At 38.8% G+C, this 21190-nt stretch overlaps 1 protein-coding gene across 3 annotated transcripts; it reads left to right on the top strand.

Annotated features, from left to right (window-relative positions):
- The first annotated feature begins 319 nt into the window (after positions 1-319).
- LOC139975240 (uncharacterized) lies at positions 320-19989 on the top strand. Of its 3 annotated transcripts, XR_011795703.1 has the most exons (9): positions 1802-2043; positions 8249-8545; positions 8933-9238; positions 12493-12595; positions 14892-15275; positions 16023-16206; positions 16949-17034; positions 17357-17450; positions 18442-18577. XR_011795703.1 is itself a non-coding variant. In XM_071982980.1 (8 exons), the coding sequence occupies exons 1-8, from the start codon at positions 2018-2020 to the stop codon at positions 18721-18723; spliced, it is 1668 nt and encodes a 555-aa protein (XP_071839081.1). In that variant the 5' UTR covers positions 1812-2017; the 3' UTR covers positions 18724-19989. The 3 variants fall into 3 exon arrangements, 2 of the variants coding, with proteins under 2 accessions (XP_071839080.1, XP_071839081.1); XM_071982980.1 differs by lacking the exon at positions 17357-17450 and having other exon boundaries at positions 1812-2043; positions 18442-19989; XM_071982979.1 differs by lacking the exons at positions 8249-8545; positions 8933-9238; positions 12493-12595; ... (3 more) ...; positions 17357-17450; positions 18442-18577 and adding an exon at positions 2394-5168 and having other exon boundaries at positions 320-2043.
- Positions 19990-21190: the final 1201 nt, after the last annotated feature.

The following is a 21190-nucleotide window of genomic DNA, read 5'->3' as shown; positions in this document are numbered from 1 at the left end:
TGATGATGATGATGATGATGATGATGATGATGATGATGATGATGATGATGATGATGATGATGATGATGATGATGATGATGATGATGATGATGATGATGATGATGATGATGATGATGATGATGATGTTAACAATAGTTATGTTTTCTTTCAAATTAAAAAGGTTATATTACCTTCGACAAAGAAACAAAAAAAAAAACGATGAAGAAGTTAGAATCGAGTTATGTCATCCAAAATACAACACAAAGATACAGTATATCGACAACGCAACAAGCTATCAAGCTACATGGGGATGGACCAATTTGCTTCATTTGCTTTGCACTGAAAACATAAACTAGTCAGTAACGCTACGGACTAGTGAATAGCTAGTCAGTACACTAGTCAGTCACTACCGACTAACTAAAGTGTGCTAGAGTAGTCACGGCAATTAGTCAGTCAAGACCGACTAGGGAATAATTACGACCGACTAGTTTATGGGTACTGACTAACGCCAATAACCTCGACCGACTAGCAAGTCTGGACTGACTAACTTGACCGACTAGCATTTCAGACTGACTAAGTAACCAACTAAGTTAACCGACAAACAACATTTAATAAGTTGCCCACGCAGCGAAGATATATATACCGTCTAGGTATAGGCCTTTTATAGTTGCATGCAGCACCCATGTATTTCAGCCCCAGGACTCGGGATTTGTTTGTCACTGCACAGTCAGTCCGCAGCTAGCTACGCGGAAAGTGCTTCTTTCTCTAACACTTTATGCATGACGTTTCGTGACGTCATAGGGTTTCGTATACTGATAGGGTAAAAACAACGATTTTCGGAAGGTTTTTTGCTCAATGCTTGGAGGTTGATAAATAAATAAAAGTAGAAAAAAAGACACTAAATATTCTTTTTATTGTGCTGTTGGAAGAGAAAAAAATATAGTTTGGACTATCACTTTTAAAGTTTTAGGGCACGGGGACATCTCAATAAAATAAAACATGCACTCCTTTCGTTTTTTCCCCCAAACTGTTGAACGTAGGAAGCTTTTCAGAAGTGGGTGTGGGCGAAACTTATTTATTTATCATTTACCTGGGGGAGGTGCTCTAAATGCAAAATGGTGCAATGGTTGTCAATATTACAGGCTGAAGGCCTATATATATTCTAGCATGCCATCCAAATCGGGGGGGGGGGCGAAAGAGGGAGACTCCCCCATCATCGAGAGTGGAGGGCGGTCGCCCCTCTTCCCCCTTCCCTACGCCTATGGAACATGACTGCTCCATGACGCATATAACATTGTTGTGATAAAGGTTTTAAAGCCTGCTCTTGTTTTTGCTTTATTTATATTTGTTTGCACATAGGCCTAATATGTTCACAATACAAAAATAACAGGGATCAGAGGCGGATCCAAGGGGGAGGGGTGAGGTGGTTAACCCCCATTAATTTTTTACCCCCTCCCCGTGACAGCCATTCACTGTCGGGCGGAAACCTCAAACCCCCACCCCTTGGAGAAATCCTGCATCCGCCCCTGGAGATGATATTATGGACGTAACAAATTGAAAAGAACAAAAAGAGTAACAGGAGCTAAACCCATTAGGCTGACAAAAAGTCGCCCATCTCCAATAGGCCTTAGAGAAAACAAATTGCAATAAATAAAACTCTAATCACACACACACATATTGCACAACCCCCTTCAGGGACTCTGCACTGGTTTTTCGTACTAGAGCGTTACACAACTTTTCGCGGTAAAAATAACCACACATAATTGGTCAACGTTTTGCGTTAAAATTTAGTGCACCAATCATAAGCACGTATTGCAACGAAGCATTGAATATGCAGATTTATCCCGTTCATGCGTTCGATCATGCGGCCGGCCGGTGGCACGTCTGTGGCTTACAGTATATATATAGTAGTTAGTACAGCTAGACGAGACTCAACTTACTACTACTACTACTACTTGAACTTCTACTACTACTAGTACTACTTCTATGTGCTGGTTCGCTCGCATGTTTACCGGAACTGCAAATTCGTTTCCTCGTTATGATGGAGATCGAAGGAAGTATTCGGTGAGTAAAATTGATCAATTGATGTAACTTTATTTGTCATCATAGCAAAGGCCTAGCATAGGCCACAACTGGCACAAGCACTTGTAAAATAAGGCTATATACTTACTGTATACTATATACTGATAGTATACAGTAAGTATATAGCCTAATGTTACAAGTGCATGTGGCATAGGCTAGGCTAATTATAGCCAGGCCTACTGAGTACTGAAGAGTGTACCGTAGGCTACTACTACTAGTATTACTACTACTATCACTGCAGGGTATACAGTCAAAATAATGTTTAAATAAATGTATGAAAGAGATGTCAGTATTTGTTTTTAAACTTTTAATCTAATTCTGATTGTTCACAGGTATGTCAAATTACAGATGTAGCCTAGCCTAGTACATGTACATATAGTGCAGAACAGTAGTACACTGCTACTTACAGTAATTACAAATTCTGTGGGCTAAATAAAGTAGCCTACGGTATGTGAAAGATAAGGTATTGTCACAAGGTCACAATTACATTGACTGTACTCGTGCATTTACACTTTCCATTAATGCTTGCATAACCATGTCCAACTTCCAAGTGCACAGTATATAATGTTCAATTGTTCATCATTGTTTTTTTAACTTGTGGGATATAAATGAGACATATTCCTCATCATGAGGCAGTCATAGGGGCTGTATTATTTTGCATATGGTTGGACTTTAGTAAAATGGCTTACAGCTGTTGCCACTGTGACTTTAGTACTCCAGAGTTTGAAGTACTAATTAAGCATTACAGGTTTGAACATGGAAATGATCCCAACTTTAAAATTGTTTGTGGGATAAACAATTGTGCTAAGAGTTACTCTAATATCCGTGTATTTAGGCGTCATATAAGGCAAAAACATGAGTTTTGGTATGGAAGGCGGAATAACCTAAATGCTCCTCCAATTGAAGTACAAGTAGATCAAAATGAACATGTAGTTGAAAATGGAAATCCAGAAAATATAGAAATACCTCACCCTGAATTTGATGTTAATAGGGAAGTATCAATGTTTTTAATGAAGCTGAGGGAAATCCATAAAACGCCACAGGCAGCTTGTTCATTCGTAGCAAATGAATTTGTCGACCTTCTCAAGATACACAGAGAAAACCTAGAGAAAGATCTCAACAATATGCTGATGAGGTCGGGTACCAACATCGATTGTCTTAATGAATTTGGTTTGGCAGAAATATTTCAAGAGGGTCAGTTGGAACAAGCCTTCAACTTGTTTTCAAATTCTAGAAATCTTCAGAAATACATGATAAATCAGTACAATGTTGTTGAACCATGTGAATATGTGCTGGGCAGGGATGATGATAATGGCAAGGAACATACAATGCAGTACATCCCAATTCTTCAAACTCTTAAAGCATTGTTGAAATCAGATGATATCTTGGGAGAGGTTTATGGCGGGCATGCAAGTCATATTGAGCATAAATTGAGTGACTTTTGTGATGGTTCCAAATTTAAGAGCAATGCACTTTTTTCTGAAGAGCCATCTAGTCTACAAGTACAGCTATACTATGATGACTTCACTGTGGCAAACCCCCTTGGAACACATGTTCAAATGCTAAAATTTTCTGCAGTGTATTTTGTGCTTGGTAATCTGCACCCAATGCATAGATCGAAATTGCGCAATATTCAACTGGTGTCACTGTGCCCATCACTCTATGTAAAAACATATGGTTTGCAAAATGTCTTTTTCCCTCTTCTTGAAGATCTGAAAGTTCTTGAAAAAGATGGCATTCAATTCTCTAAAGATGGTATGGAGCATACGTTTCGTGGTACAGTTTCTTTTTTGTCGGCAGATAACCTGGCTGCCCATGAAATCGGAGGGTTTCAAGTACATTTTAACCATGGGAGGGTATGTCGAATGTGTAATGTCACAACGGCAAATCTTAAGAATCATTTTTGTTTGTCAGATAAATTGATATTGAGGTCCAAGGAAGTATATGATCAACAGACTCAAGCAGTTCATGTGAACCCTGCACTCATGTCAACATATGGGGTAAAGGGCACTTCCTGTCTCAACCAACTAACATATTTTCATGTAACAAATGGCTTACCACCGGACCTGGCCCATGATTTGTTTGAGGGTGTTCTTCCAGAGGTAGTTGGAGAAGTAATCAAGGATTGTGTTTCACAAGAGTATTTCACCCTTAAATACTTGAATCAACAGATCAAGTCTTTTCCATATGAAGCATCTGACCGTACGAATAAACCCTCCGTCATGTCCAACAATCTTTATACGTTCAGAGTCAAGCAGACAGCCTGTCAGATGTGGTGCTTTAACCGTATGTTACCATTAATGGTAGGCCACTTGGTTCCTATTGGCTGCCTTTCATGGAAAGTTTTGTTGTTGTTGTTAGATGTGACAGAATACTGTACTTCTGCTGAGGTCACACCAGCACTTTCAATGTTTCTGGATGATTTGATACAGGATTTTCTAACTTCCTATTACACCTTTTTTCATAATGTAACTATGAAACCAAAGTTTCACTATTTGATACACTATCCAGCAGTGCTATTGCAGTTTGGTCCACTGATTAATACATGGACATTGCGCTTTGAAGGAAAGCATAATTACTTCAAGGAAATTTCAAAGACTACCAAGAACAGAAAGAATTTATGTAAGACCCTAGCACAAAGGCATGAATTCATGCAAGCCACTTTCCGTGGTCGTACAACCTTCTTGACTGAAGATACAATTCATACGAAGGGTGAAATGTTTCCAGTGAGACTTTTGCCACTTAACATACAAGATGAAATATTGCCCCTAGTAGGTGAGCATGAATCAGTGTATTCAGTTGGCAAGGTGTCATACAATGGTACCTGGTATTCAAAGGGTTTGGCAGTAATAGTGGATGTTGGTTACAAATTTGGCATGATTGATATGTGTTTTATTATAGCTGGGCATACTTATTTACTTTGTAAATTAGGGGAACATACAGAGTATATATCCCACTTGCATGCCTACAATGTTCAATTTGGTAATACACTTGTCTTATTCAGACCGTCTGATTTGCACAACTATTATCCTCTTGGTGTATACAAGACTGGTAGTATGAATCTGATTTCAATAAGACATTATGTGCGAAATCTATGATAGATCATAGATGTACCCTGTAAATGGTGGGGAAGGTATACCACTTATACTAATCAAAATCCCGATTTGATTAGCAGTTTGGTCAAAATGGTTAGCAAGTAACTTTTGTCTGTACACGCTGTAGTTGAGGGGGAGTGGGTGTCCCCACCTCCCCTTTTGAAATTTTTGCCCTCAAATGAGTGCTGAGATGCAAAATGGTGCTATCAATTTCATTACCTGGAGTATGTTCATGCACCAGAAAATACCATTTTTGTGGTAATTAAAATACAGAAAACTTACATCCCTGGTATAGGATCCACAATTAACTATGCTACAGTGTGTTAGGTTAAGAATTACCAGTGATAGTTAGGCTATACTTTATAGAACTATTTTTTTTGCAGTTACAGACCTGTCAACTCTCCCGGTTTTACCGGGAGACTCACGGTTTTTACCCAAATCTCCCAGCCTCCCGGTTTCATATTCTATTCTCCCGGTTTTTTAATGTTTCATCACTTGCGAAATTCTGAAAATAGCCAACAGTTAGTCATATGCCCTTCGGGTAATAAGTGTAATCTAAAAATAGATTGATTGTTTACAAACACGTTATGACTGACACCAGGGAGTTCCATAACAACTCCCTGCTGGCACAGTGCTGTGCGGGACTCTCAACCAATATCAGGCTGCTTTGTCAGTTCTCAGACTTCGCCCAATGTCGTTATAGTACGTTGGCCTTGGTCGAGTCCTGAATACAGTACAGTAGTACGGCGTGCACTGTGCATATGCCTTGGTGCACCAGTTTAATAAACGCAAGTTGTCACTTGTTTGTATATGCGGCGTACCTAATGTGTGCAGTTCGCATGTAGGCTACTTGTATACGAAAAAAACAGTTAAGTTCTATGCAGGCACACACTTTACCTGCGTCCTCTTCGATGCTAGGTGAATATCACGTCTTAAACTACGATTTAAGAAACGGCTGTTTCAAACATCTCACTAATTCTTTCGGCGACTTTAATCCCTATTCATTGAGCACAATAGCATAACCTGCGTATAAAGTCGTACAGGGATTATACGAGGTGTCTACGCGGCAATTTGTTTGTCAACGATTTTATACGCGATTGTACTTGTTTATACGTCTTCATCCTGTGCGCGTACACATGTCCAGTTATACATGAGCGGTACTGTAGACTATTTATTTAGGAGTATTTATATAATTTCAGTTGAAAATTACCAACCTCCCTATTTGCCCCTTATTCTCCCGGTTTTTTGGCCCTGAAAATTTTTATTCTCCCTATTTTGGGGTCAAACAGGTTGACAGGTCTGCAGTTAGGATCATAAGTGGAAGATAACAGAATGGCGCTTAGTGCTAGCTAGTTTGGGTATTACTTTTGAATGCCCTGGATGAGTGAATCAAAATTGAAACATTAATAATGAACATTATGTAACACTATCGCAGTAATTTATTTAATTAAACTAATCCAGAATTGGTTTACAAACTTGAATTTTATTTAAAATAAAAATAAATGACAGTATCGGCTCCAAATTTGCCTATACTACAGTGTGTTAGGCTATTAATTTCATTCACCTGTATAAATAGATCAAAATGAAATTAGACATCGTTTGAAGATCTTCCAAACAAATGATGGTATAGGCTCCAAATTTGCCTTTACTACAGTATGTTAGGCTATTTTTTTTTTGTGGCAGTTGCGCGATACAGAGTGCCGTCTTGCATCGCAGAGTGAATATTCACATCGCAAAGTGCGATCCCACTTAAAATGAACCCTGAATACAGCTGACTCTTCACTTGTGGTTTTTTTTCAGGGTTAGGGTGATTAAAAGGACACTTTTAGGCTCTATGCTGTGTTTAAAGGGCGATGTGTGGAGTACGATTCCTCCTCTGTGTGATTCGACTCAGCAAAAGGGAAGTCTTGGTCCCCTAAATAGATCCTTGTAGGATTTTTAGCCTATTCACTGGCTACAGAATACTTTAAATGTAAGCGAAAACATGGCCAAAGGTGTTTCAGCAAATTAATGCCGGGTTTGGAGCTGTCAAAAAATTAAAAATTGCATTCTTTATGGTATTGCTGTTTTATATAAACAAACATATGCTTTATTTGGCGAACGCATTTTATTTTTGATGTGTGTTTGTGCATTGAACTGAAAACAGTTTATTGAATCAAAGCCAATTCATGTCTCCTGTTAGTGTGTCTTTTAAAGATGGTAGGATATTGCTTGTTGGTGTGGTTTTAGGTTCACACATATAACCCTGATAATTGCAATTTACAGGTTAGGTTTAAGAGATAGTTAGCGTACTTGTTGAGTTTATTTGCCTGCAAAAGGTCCTGTTTTAGGTGACTATGTGTAGTCTGTACTTCCCTGTGTAAATTTTGGTAGTTGGTAGCTTTTTGGCTGTGGTGATTTTTCCATTTTTATGATGTTGGGCTTTGAATTAAATAAGCTTTTTTTTCTATGGAAGGCATTTTAACAGGTATGCCCATTTTACACCTCTGTACGAAGCATAGCATACCAGCATAGCATCATCATTTCTTCTCTATTCTACCACAATCATCAACAGTCAGTGATGATGAAGAATAAAGTAGATAATTGTAGCAAACTTAAACTGATTGTCTTTTAGAGGTTTGCCAAGGTTTAGCCAGTGTTTTAGCCTGTCAATAGTTGTTTATTTACAATGTTCAATTTCAATGCAATTCTGAGCCATGAACAATATTATTGTGGTCTTCAGTTCTTTAGTATTTGTAATCAATTTGAATGCCATATCCAATTCTGACCAATGCCAACCATTTGACATTTATTTAAAACACTTCTCTCAGTATACTTGTATTTTTAAATTTAGTACATTAGTACAGTGGGTGTAAATTTAGTACACCCACTTTGTTGCGCATATTAAATTTGTATGATGAAGGAAAGGAAAAAAGATAAAAATATTATTGATATCAAATGCACTTTTGTGGTTAAATGTATTTGTGACTTTGTGACCAAATACAGCTTTGAAACTATGTACTTACTGTACAATGTAAATAAAATGATGTAGACGAGTTAGATTTGGTTGGTTCACTTCTCAAATTTATTTAGTATGTTAAATTGTCTTTCAGACACAAATTGTTGTTGTTATATGGTATGAACCAAAAAGGGGTTCATATTGAGGGTGATGCAGAAGGAGCTACCAAGCTTGATATAGAGAAGGCTGCATCTGGTTTATTTGGTTTGGAGAACAAGTCTCTCATCCTCCAGTTCTTTGACAAAGACTTTGAAGACTACGTAGACATAGAGGAGGATCAGAAAATTCCAGGTCCCACAAAGATTCTGGTGAGGGTAGAAGAGCCAGTGGTGTTTCCTGTCACTATCAATGTCAACCAAGGTGACATTGAGCAGATAGAAAATGATGCAAGGTATGTACCAGTAAGTGTGGCACTAATGATGAAATGAGGGTGGAGAGCTCAGTCAGTAGAGCTTCGCTGGACTACAGATCTAAAGGTTTCTAGTTCGAATCCTCCCAGGACTGTTCAGCTTTTCCATTGTGTCCTTAGGCAAGGCACTTTGCCTCGATTGCCTCTCTCAACCCTGGTGTAGGCCTACTGTATAAACGAGTTCAACAGCCTATTCAGTTCTATATCTATATATAACCCTGCTAACACGTGTAGTTCTGGTATTGAAAAACATTGTGATAACCGATAAGCAGTAAAAGAAAAGTCATGTTTTAGATATTGGTTAAATGCAAGGACAGTAAGCCAGATTTAATCCCATTTCAGGTGAATAGTCATTAAATTGTTTTGCAGCACTGACACACTACCACCTGTTGTACAGCAGCCCCAGAATGATGCGGCTGATGATGTTGCTGAGGATACTGCCGAGGATGCTGCAATCAATTTCAAACCTGTAGCGGATGTTGCAGCAACTTCTTCGTCAACAGAGTCTCAAGGCAGACAAGCTTCTGTCAGTTGGATCACTGGGTTTGCTGTACCAGTCCAGCCTCCTTTAATAACTTCAAAACTGAAACTTGGTGGGGACACACTGAATACTGCAGAAAGGGGCCATTTCCTAGACAGCATCTATTCAGCAGTTACCAAGAACCATGGAATTTAGTAAGTAGTATGTCTAATTCTCTCTGGCATTTTTTATTCCTTGCCAAGGCGGAAGGAATCTATGCAGTCACGCTGGCGTGCATATGTGTGTGTCTGTGACGCCCTTGTAAACATGATAACTGGAGAACCCAAATGTCTACAAAGTTCGAACTTGACATATAGGTTGCCCATATGGGGGAAAGAACATACAGTATTTGGTGCTATTATATGGCCCCACCCATGTCATACTTATTAGGTGGAATACCCATAGTGAGTACATGGTCCCTATTGCTTTTAGTGGAGGCCAGTACTTAAAATACTGAAAGATTAGCCCAAAGCTTATGGGGTTATGTAGTTCCAAGATGTCTGAAATGATGTGACAGCCTTTAATAAATGATACCTGCTAGCAAGTGTCACCACCCTGACTGCAGCAGCCCTGATACCGGACTACTTTGGGGACTAATTGAAATTTGTTGGGGCAAGTAGAGATTGTCAAACTTAGTCAACTGGTGATTGTGAGGCAGGGCTTGACAAAACCGACGGCTTTTGCTGTCGTGCCCTTTCTTCTTACTGAAAAAAGCTGTCGGTGCCTTTCAAATTATTCATTCACCTAAAGTGTCTCCCTGTTTTCCCTGGAAATGACGAAAATGCGAATATTTTGTGGAAAAAAATTAGATCAAATTTCATTCTCGCGAATCGTTGTCTTATTGTATATTGCGCTTTCGTTCTAGTATTACAGGGATGTAAGTCTTCCGTTTTTTTTTAATTCCAATAAAGTTCCACAAAATTGTACAAATATCAAAGACACAACGCGGCAAAAATGCCTGGCCCGTTGCAGCAAGCTAACTTCAATTTTCACTCATCGATCAACCAAAATACCATTTCCTGTTACACATCGCATTGCACTGTACAACATTGTGTGTGCCATGTGAACATCGTTGCGTACGTGCGAACTTCAAATCGCCATAGCTCATTTCTGTCGTTGAAAAACCTTGCCTAATTCACGTTGATTCGTAACTGCTGGTGCTCGACATAAGTTTCGGAAATAACGCTTGTGATATTTGTGAGCGGCTAAATCTACGGGATACGCATATGATAGTCAATATTCGTGATCGCTTTCAAATGTGAGACTGTTTTTTATTCCGGATTTCGCTGCGACGTATTTGTTACTTGGAGCTAGCCTAACATAACGATAGTGTGTAAGTAGTCAGAACTAGGGGTATGTGTTAGCGCTAATACTTTTGAGCTAGCCTAACAATGATATTGCGTAAGTATTCAGAGCTAGGAGTAGGATGCGTTAAGACGACATTCCCCCGGTTTCTCCGAATAGTTTTCTGGGGTTTTTTTTTGGGCTGCACTTACATCCCTGGTATTAGTAATGTTCCATATAGTGAGTAGAGCGAAACCATAACGCAGGGTTGGCGCTACAAGTGGTCTCGGGGTCATATAGACACCTTTTTGGGAGGGTTTGACCCAAAGTTTAGATTTGTGTTCACCTAAGGGGTCCAAAAAGACAAAAATAACACTCTTTTCACAGTGTTTTGATGATTTATGAATCAAAATTGCATCGTTGGACCCCAAAATTTCACAGCCAGCCCTAGCCCTGCCATAACGCTAGCGACATTAACAGGCCTTGTGTTTTGAGGCGTGCGAAAAGTAATGCACATCCATGAGGCTGACGATATTATATTTCTAGTTTGTATCAGTGTTAACTCCGGAGTGGAAAATAGACAGAGAAAGTGGGAATTGTGCAAGAAAATGGCCTAGGCTTCCTTATTAAAGTTCCTTGAATTTTCATGTATGACATCGTCAATGAAATTCTGTTGTTTCCCGCTTAATTTTGCTGTTGCAACTGATTTATTTTCCGTCTGATAAATTATATTTTTATCGATCCAAACGTTAGGCCTTTTCACTCCTGCACCGATCATTCCCATTGATAAAAATAGCCCAGGGGTTTTCCAACTTTGCCTAACACTAGATTATTCAGAGTGTGTTAGGATGTGTTTTATAGTATTATGTTCACTTCGTCAGTGCACATGATGTGCAGGAATTTGATTCCCAGTATCATCATCGTGTTAAAAAGTAGGTAACTTGCATTCTGTATAAACTATGCCAACTATCATATAGATATGGGAAAAATATGTTTTCAATGCAAAAAGCCACACTTTAATCGAAAAATTTGTAAGTGGTCTAGCAAAACGGTGGTTTTTGTCTTAAGTCTTACAACCTAATTCTAACACATCAACAGTAACACTCAGTAGCGATTTTTCGTGCCTAGGCTAGGCCTTTACAGTATTGCAACTAGAATCTCAATAAAAACTAGGAGGTTGGCTTAAAATTGGCCCATTACTTTGACACACTTGATCAAAATCACCCAAAGATTCCCGCTCTTGGATTGGTAAAATATAAACAAAAGAAATAGGCTAGTACGTCACCAAATATATTTGCACAATATAGCTAAGGAATATAATATTATGAAACACATAGGCTAGTCAATTACAATTGACTGATTTTGTGTATATATACTTAATTATGAATCATTTTTGGGTTACAACGCAGTTCCTGATTGATCCCTGGCACCATGGGGGGGGGGCACTTTAGGTCTTTCTACCATGGAAAAATTGCAAAACTGAAATTGAAGCGTGCTGTCGGTGCCCTTAGTGTTGCACTGTCCTGCCCTTCAATTTCACTCATTTGCGCTGTCGGTGCCCCTAATAAATTGAATCCACCGACCAGGCATACGCTGTGCCCTATTTGAAAATTTTGTCAAGCCCTGGTGAGGTACATTTTCAATCCCTATTAGCAGGGTAGGTTATATACTGGGCTGTGGGTGATTATCCCCCCCCCCCCACTTCTGAAATAGCCCCAGAGTAGGGCCAAGAGGGCAAAATATAAATTGTCCTTATAGTTAGAGTAGGCAGAGCACTTCAAGAGAAAATAATAGCTAATCAGTCCCAAAAGATATTATGGGCCTACCCACATCCACCCTCAACCCACATCTCACAACTAATTCCTACCCTGCCTAGTCGGTTGTCCCATGTCAGCGGTAAGGTGGTCCCTTGTCAGCAGTAAGACATTTGCTCAGCCATAAATGCATCTAAATCTCTATCCTACCTACCTATTTACATGGCCACCCTGTTGCCACAGCTAGTACTTAGAATAACTCACATTTGTAGTGTTTGCATGTGCTGGATCACCGTTGCTTGCCTCTGATTCCACTAAAGTCTACACACTATAAATATATATATATATATTCTTTCATTATATCCAACCAGCTATCCAACCAAGACTGAATACGACATCATGGTTGAAAAGATACATGCGAAGTTCCCACAGATGTGCAAACCTGCAGCAAATATGCCACTTGGTGATAAGAAGGTACTGCATGTATGTTTTAATATCAATACATCCCCCCCCCCCATTAGGGGCGCTTGATAAAATTATAGCCCTCCCCCTGTCCCCGGCCAAGTCGCCAATTGATGGCTGGTATATGCTCAATTAATAACTTAACTAAATGTTAAATAACTTAACATCGGATTCTGCAAAATGGATCGGTTTCTAGTCCAAAAGTCCACCATGATAGCGGACACGAGTGGATCCATAGTCATGTATCATAGTCATGTGTCAACATTTCAAGTTTTTCATAAAAAAAATGTATTTGCAGGCATTGCTATACACAAATAGTGTGTGCATAGTACATAGGAAACTCATTGTTGTTGTTGGTAATGCATTTTGGGGCCATTTATGTTTCGGACCCTGCCCAATTTACATATTTACCTCATTAAGTAACTAACACTTAGCAATGTTCACAACAATGTACCCCTACCAAACAGCTTTCCAATGAACAAAAGTGACATGTTACCAAGGAGTACCGAATGACATGAATTCACTCGATTCGGTAGACATTTTAGATGTGTATGTCATCTATCTTCCCACCTGGTTTCGAAACTTTTCATGGCTAGAACTCTGCCAGGTATTTGTACATAGGATATATATCTATATATATATATATATATATATACACATATATATATATATCTCCATCATTGTGACATGTTACCAAGTACCGAATGACATGAATGCACTCGATTCGGTAGACATGTCAGATGTGTATGTCATCTATCTTCCACTTGGTTCAAAACTGTTCATGGCTAGAACTCTGCCAGGGTTTTGTACATAGGATATATGTATATATATATGTCATTGTGATATGTTTACCAAGGAGTACCGAATGACATGAATGCACTCGATTCGGTAGACATGTCAGATGTTTATGTCATCTATCTTCCACCTGGTTCGAAACTTTTCATGGCTAGAACTCTGCCAGGTATTTGTACATAGGATATATATATATATATCCATCATTATTAATTTATTTCTTACAGTATCAACAATATAATCAATATTAATCCATTTTGTGAGGATCAGTCTGAGAAATTAATAAATTACCAATTGGCCATATTGGTTCATATTGCCATAGTTCTAACATGTGACAGTACAACAAGAATAACTGCCCATTTATTCATGGCTATCATGCCCCTGTTATATAATCGCTTCGCCACCTGAATAGGAATTTCCCTGATGGAGAAGGACATCATGTAATCAGTGTTTTTCTAGGTGGGTCATTCCGTGTCAAATCACGGATGGCTGTTGCTGCACCCTTTCCAAAAATTCCCAAATTTATTGTATGATTGGACCACCATAAAATAAGCATATTCTGAAAATTTCAGTTGCATTGCTTTACAGGCAAAACACCCTCCTGAAATTTTTTGTACAAACAGGGTGGTACTATATCTCTTCCAGAAAAATTTATCAATTTTTTTTTAATTTGACGCGTTTTGAGTTATTGGCCGTCAAAAACGACCTCTTTTGTACATTGGAGCAACTTAACAACTTCATAAATTAATATTGAGAACAGCTAGAACCCTGAAATTTGCTAATGTGTAAGAACTTTATACTTATTAATAAAGTATAAACCCTGACACCTCTAACATGGTTACTTTGGTAAAAAATTGGCATCAAAACCCCTACCTCATGCTGAATCGCAGCATGAAATAGCAACTTTAGAGTTGCACAACTTGCAAACATATTCTAGGAAAGCATTGTAATCATTATTTTGTAATGTTTGTACTAGACATAATAACCTCTGAAAGAATCAAGTACCCTGAAGCAATGGTTTAGGAGCAATTCATCACTAAAAATAGCACATTTTTTAGTGAAAAGTACAAAAATTAAATATTTTGACACTTTTAAGTTGACCTAACTCCACAAGACAATATTTTTGTAGCCTAATTTTTTATTTTCCTGTTCTATGGGTTAGACTCTATGGGCATCTGTAATAGAAATGTAGTAGAATGTGTAATTGCTGAGAAATGAGACCTCAAAAGTCAAGAAAATGCCAAATTGCCATGGTGGCGACAAATTGCGGAATTTCAAAGTGTGATAAATCGGCCAATTGTAAAGCAATGCAACTGAAATTTTCAGAATATGCTTATTTCATGGTGGTCCACTCATGCAATAAATTTGGGAATTTTTCAAAAATGTTGAACTACAACATACCCCAAAATCTGGTGATTTGATATGGAATGACCCAGGTGGTAATGTTCATTGTTTTGGGGCCACATGCAACAGCCTATTGTGTAAACATTCATTTCTGTTTGTTTTGGTTTTTCAGATGCTATGGAAGCATAGACTGCAGTACAAATTCCAGAATAAGCGTAAGCGTCTAGACCTGAAGATTGAGGCTGTGCAGAAGAAGAAGTTGAAAGCAGAACGGAAGCCACGTTCGCCTCCACCTTCTACAGTGGACCCCCCAACTTACTGGGGAATGAAAAACTACCTCCCCAGTCGCCCTGCCTCGGAGGATGACTTGACCATAGCCACCCATATAGGGTGGCTGAATGCAGAAAAGAGAAGAAAACAACCAGATTACAAGACCGTGTCCTGCTCCATGACAAAGACCCTGGCAGACAGGAGAAAATGGATCATTTCATCCAAGCCCAAACCAACGTTGGATGAAATCCAGGTCAAATACCCCTGGTTATTTGACGAGGACCAGGTAATTCAAATTTCTTGCTTGGCGGCTAAAGGGATCTAAGCAACTTTTCCGTCAAGAAGCATCCAATTCCTATTCATTTGTGTCTTGGGACATTAATTTAATTTTTATATCTGATATTAATTATCAATCTCAAGTTTCTCAGAGTCATTTGATATCTATACATGTATTAACTGCTGTATTTGCCAAGGCAGTAGCAATTAATTCACACTAGGCTATAACATTCACCAGTTCATGTGTATAAAACGATCAGAATGAAAATAGATCTTCAAACAAATATCGCTATATCTGCCACGTGACGTGGATGGTTTCCAAGGGCAAGAGTTCACTGCCGATTCGACGGGAGCCACTTTGGTCTTTGGTAGAAATAAGCGGCTCCCATCCCGTCTTTGTTTTTTCCAACTCTCACGGGAGCTATTTCACTGCTCAGGAGAGCCAAACGACACACACACTGATTTTGATTTCCTGTATGATTCTGTCTGTGGGGGGGGGGCTAATTTGGGAAGTAGACTATGAAGCATCAGCTCTGCCAATTTTTCAAAAATGATGCATAACCCAAATGGAGCCATTTTGGTTCACCATTTTTACACTTTTGCATTATTTTGTGTGTGCGTGTCATTAGCGCAATGAAGTGGACCTTTTTGAGATTTGGCTTTTGCGACTGCACCGCCTCCCCCCTTACCACCACCAATCATGCCCTGATAATGTAAAACTGTTCACATAAATTTGTTATTGTTCCTTTCTCTTCAGATGTCAGAGGAGATGCAGAGAATAAAAGATGATGTGCTCCCGCTGCAGAAGCGTCTTGCGAATGGACTAAACAAATACGCCACTGCCCTGATAAGGAGAGGACAAGGGAAGAGGAACCCTCACAGATTTTTTGAAGAGGTTGTTTCTGCCATACCTCTCTTCCAGGCAGAGAAAGACCAAGCAGGTACCATTATTCATTTCATAATGATATATAACAGCCCATTAAAATCCAATAAAATGTGGCTGCCTACTGGATGTCACCTTGCACTATAGGTGGAAAAATGTTAGATTCCTGTGAACTAGAATGTATGGGAGAGACATACAGGTAGGTATTGGGGTGCTAATAATAACAGGTGGAGAAAAATATATTGATTAGAGCTCGGCAATTTCCTATTTTTTCTTTCATATAGCCAAGCCAGGTAAGTTGTGGCTATTTTTAAAGTGACTTATCTCTAACACGACAGGGTTTCCGCCATAACATTGAAAGGGGTGGGGTTAGGGGTGTTTAACTCTAGCTCATGTTGCCGACGGCAGTAACATTGCGATCTTGCAGCGGTTACCAAACTACGCGAGGTCAATGTTTGCACTTGTGTACCAGGAGCTCAGTGAGTGTGTGCAGTCCCATCCTGCCTGACCCAAAAATAATTACACTTGTGTGGTAGAGAAGAAGGACTAATTCAGGATTCCGGTTTGTGTTCCTTGTTGAAGTGAGTGCATCCCATAAGCTGTTAAGAACACACCAATCCTGATTAATATAACTTCTCTGCCAAACCACTCAACTGTATCTTATTCATACAGCAATATTTTTGGAGGAAAAAGTAGCAGTGTATTCTCTCCTCAGCTGTCAATAAACTCACTGGGCTCCTTAAATTTTTAAAAGAAATACATAGTAATTACCTTTTTTTTTCTTTTCTTTTTTTCTACAGAAGCAACTTTGGAGGCTGCATTACTTTCTATCCCTGGGCTCTTTCAAGAGCTGATCACTGACATCTTTGTTCCAGTTGACAAAACGGTGAGTGTTTTTCAGTTATCAGTACTTCTCTTATACCATAGTAAATGCACTTTTAGTGAAAAGTGCAACGGTTGACTAGGAGCAACTGCACAGAAGCGTTTTTAGCATTAACAACATCACTATCAGTACCAATATCAAATTTTGGGAGCACAGAAGTGAACAGTTGGTAGAATTCACTAACAGTGGTGTTAGCCTAACACCTAAAGGCCGCACAGAAACATTTTTGGTGATGTTTTATCAACTCACTAACAGCAATCGGGCACCAATAGTGGCTTTTATTGCACTAAATCTCGTGTTCTTGCATTTGTTTTCATCAACATAGGCATAAACATGTGGTGGGTTGCGATTGTCGTAGATTTTGCAGATGACGGCATGAGAAGACAAATATGTACAGTAGGCCTAATCCTTTCGAAGAGGCAAGTAAAGTAACTTTATCAGAAAATATTGGTTCTCAAACGCAGTGTTCAAGGATCTTTTCTGCATTCTACATTCGTTGAAAAAAAAAAGAATGTTACGGTTGGTGAGTTGCAGGCTCCGTTCTGCTACTCCTAAAGCGTTCACTTCGGTTTTTATGCTTTGATAAAGTTTGACTGGCTTTCTGCATTGTTTTATTGCTGTGTTGGCTGACAACATCTAATTGTGTTTGATGAAACTACTCCGTATTATAGTTTTATTCCTTCAATAATTTATTGAGGTGCAGTAAAAAATAAAGTAACTCTGTATTACCTGTGCTGCATCAGGATAGCGTAAAAACTTTTCTTGGAGGTCAAGAGAAATGGGAGAGTCGAACGCAACACATTGCACATCATCAGAAGGGTGATGCCGGTGACTGTGTATTGGTAATATGCACATCTTTGTTAACGCAGACCTGCACTACAATATATGCTCCTGCCATGTTCATTAGCGAAACATTTTCAGTACTCGCTGTGTTTCCCACAGATGGATCCCTCATTACTTACCATCTATATGCAGTGGCGGGGCTATGGGGGGCATTTTCTTCTTGGGCCCCCGGCTGCCCCCCAGATTGTCGAAAATTATCACGTGCTGGCCATAAAATGACACTTTTTTTTTCTTTTTTGCACCCCAAAATATTTTCGGTTGCCACTCTTTTGTCACCCTCAATTTTTTTATGGCTTGAGCCACCACTGTCTATGGGTGTAATTTTCTAATACTGGGTCAATACTTTCAAGAAATCTATTGCTTAAATTATACATGAAATAGTTGCTGCCTCATCCCAAGTGGGCCACTGGATTTATCCAAAATGTTCATCATCATCCAGATCTCATTGTTACCCAATCCTTAAAATGAGATCTGGATGATGATGAACATTTTGGGTAATCCATATCAACAACATTCTTTGGCAATATCACAAGTTACCAATTGTGTTTTTCATATATTTTTCTACAGACCGTAAATCCCAGTCATGTGTACATTAGGATGGATGCAGCCACACCCTACAAAACTGAACAATTTACTCTTGTGGTAGATGGGACTGATGTTGCCCATTCAACTACAATACTTGGAGCATCCACTCTATGGATCGAATCCTTTTACGTTTTCAATCTGAGCTATCCGACATGTGTGAGCAACTCGCTAATATTCCTTCAGCGGATAATCCTGATTATCGATGATCAACTCCCTGTTGCAAGGACAATAAGGATGCAAGTTAACAAACTAAATGCATGTTAAAGTGATATACTTGCTACTTTGTGTGATAACACCATTTGTCCATTACATAATTTTATAATATTTTGTAATATGGCCAGTATTTGTTGCATGTTCAATGCAGCATTGTGATGTTTTGTGGTGCCCATCCATCATGGTCATATTGTCAAATTGAAAGGTAATAGGTCATGGAAAATACTAATTTTGTCATGGAAAACAATTTAATGATAGTAATTCCATTTTAAGATTTCTGTACAATTTTCTGTACCTTTGTGTTAATCTAACATGTTCAATTGACACAGGGTTCTATAGAAGAGTAGTTGTCACAACTCCCACCAAATGATTACCTGTATATTTGAGCGAAGGTCAGGGCTTCATGAAAGTTTATCCATTTCCATTTATATATTTAGTCAGATATCGTAATATACCTCCAAGCAAGACTGTCCAATGTGACTAAAACTTGCCAAAATCTTTACAGCTGGACCATGAAAACAAATCCCACATAGGATGTTCCATAATAGCAGACAATTATATGCAGTAGGGGTTAGGTTTATGTGTGTTTGAGCAACGGTCAAGGTTCCATGAATAAGTTTCTTGCCAAAAATGGTATCATCTATGTTTCAAACAAATCTATCAATGTGCCTAAACTTGCCAAAATCTTCACAGACTTGTGAAAGGTGTGATATACTGGTCCACAATAGCAGACAATTTGCACACAGTACATTTCGCATTTCATTCAGGCTTTCAAACAAGATTTATGAAATGTACTGTAACACTATGGTCTGCTGTTGTTGTATCATGTTTTTTTTTATCTATAAACTATTTCTTAAAGTGAATTCATACTGTGCTATACAGAGGCTATGGTCAATGGCCATGCATGTGTAGGATTGTATTCAGTATTGTATTCTTTGAAAAAAATTCATCTTGTATTAGAGCTTTCACCAAGGACCAGTTTCAAGTGCTATATACAGGGGCTATGGTCATGCATGTGTAGGATTGTATTCTTTGAAATGTATGCACCTTGTATTAGAGCTTTTAATAAGGACCAGTTTTAAGTCATTACACATGCTATTACATTATCTATGTTGTTATTGATTAGAGAGTAAATTTTATTATATCACATGTTGTAGTGATATGATATCACATGCTGTAGTTATTAGTATTTGTTATCATATGTTGTAGTTACTAGTATTTGTAATAAATGTTACCTTCAGAACTTGATTCATTGGTGTTTCTGCTTTTATCCATTTATTGGTTTGAATGAATTTCATGCCAGAATCATTTGTAAACCATGGACTGACTAGTACAGTAGTTAGTCCACTAGCTTAGTCGGTTGTTTACTGACAAGGCCTTACCTTAGTCGGTTATCACTGACTAGAGGCCTACCTTAGTCGGGGATCACTGACTAGAGGCGGCATCTTAAATTAGTCGGTAGAGGCACCACGCTGACTAGCGCTACGTTAGTCAAACTCTAGTCGATGAATGACCGACTAATTTATATTCTAGTTCGTTAATTAGTCGGTGGTCACAAACTAGTCAGGGGAATACAGACTAGTTTGACTGACTAATGCGATTAGTCGGTGAAGTATTTAACATTAGTCAGTTATATTAGTCCAGCCAGGATTGACTAGGCATAAACTAGTCGGTAATGATGGACTAGCAGTTGCTTAGTCGGTAGAGGCACCATACTGACTAATTTAATATTAGTCGGTATGACCAATTTATGTTTTCAGTGTGGTTTATGTTATACGTCTGCTTATACGTGTTTATATAACATATGCACGACATCATAGTTAAATTAAGCCAATTATATTAAAATTGACTCTAGTATATTGTAATACAACACATTTTTTGTAACCCCACTCCCCGCCACCCCCTTCATACAGGTTTTGACCTTTTATTGATCTTAACATTTCTTGCTTGACTTACAGGATTATTGTCTTGTCTCCAGTGGCGTGCATAGGAATAAAAAAAAATGGAAGGGAAGGATGGGGGAATAATCCCCCTCCCCGACTGATTTAGGTAGGGACTGCTGCAGCTTTAATGGACCAGAGGCGAATGAAGAATAGTATATGGGAGGGATGTGGCTCCTTGGGCGAATACACTGTCGGAGGGGAGCTAGGGGACCCCCCCAGAAAAAAAGAATATTAATACGACTAGTGGTACATTCTAAACACAAGGTATTGTTACTAATACTATTGAGTTTTTGTGTGAACTTTGAAAAGAAGTGTACACCCGTAGCAGTGGTAAGAAAAGAAATGGAAGGTGTGTGTGGAGGGGGGGGGGAGAGGGGTGGACCCTCGTCTACCCGGAGTTGTGCACGCCAATGAATTATTTCTGATAACTTTGGCATTGAGTTCCTTCACCGATTGAACGGAACCGCTTTATCCATAAATTGTAGACGGCATTTCAGTTAGTCCAAGTTGTTTACAACAATATTATACATAATGGTGTAATAAAAGTATAAACATTTCTTACCACAATTCCTGCT

Source organism: Apostichopus japonicus, chromosome 10 (assembly GCF_037975245.1).
Source record: "Apostichopus japonicus isolate 1M-3 chromosome 10, ASM3797524v1, whole genome shotgun sequence".
Taxonomy (NCBI): Eukaryota; Metazoa; Echinodermata; class Holothuroidea; order Aspidochirotida; family Stichopodidae; genus Apostichopus; species Apostichopus japonicus.
The sequence above is the reverse complement of the archived record's forward strand: the minus strand, read 5'-3'. Positions and strand labels throughout refer to the sequence as shown.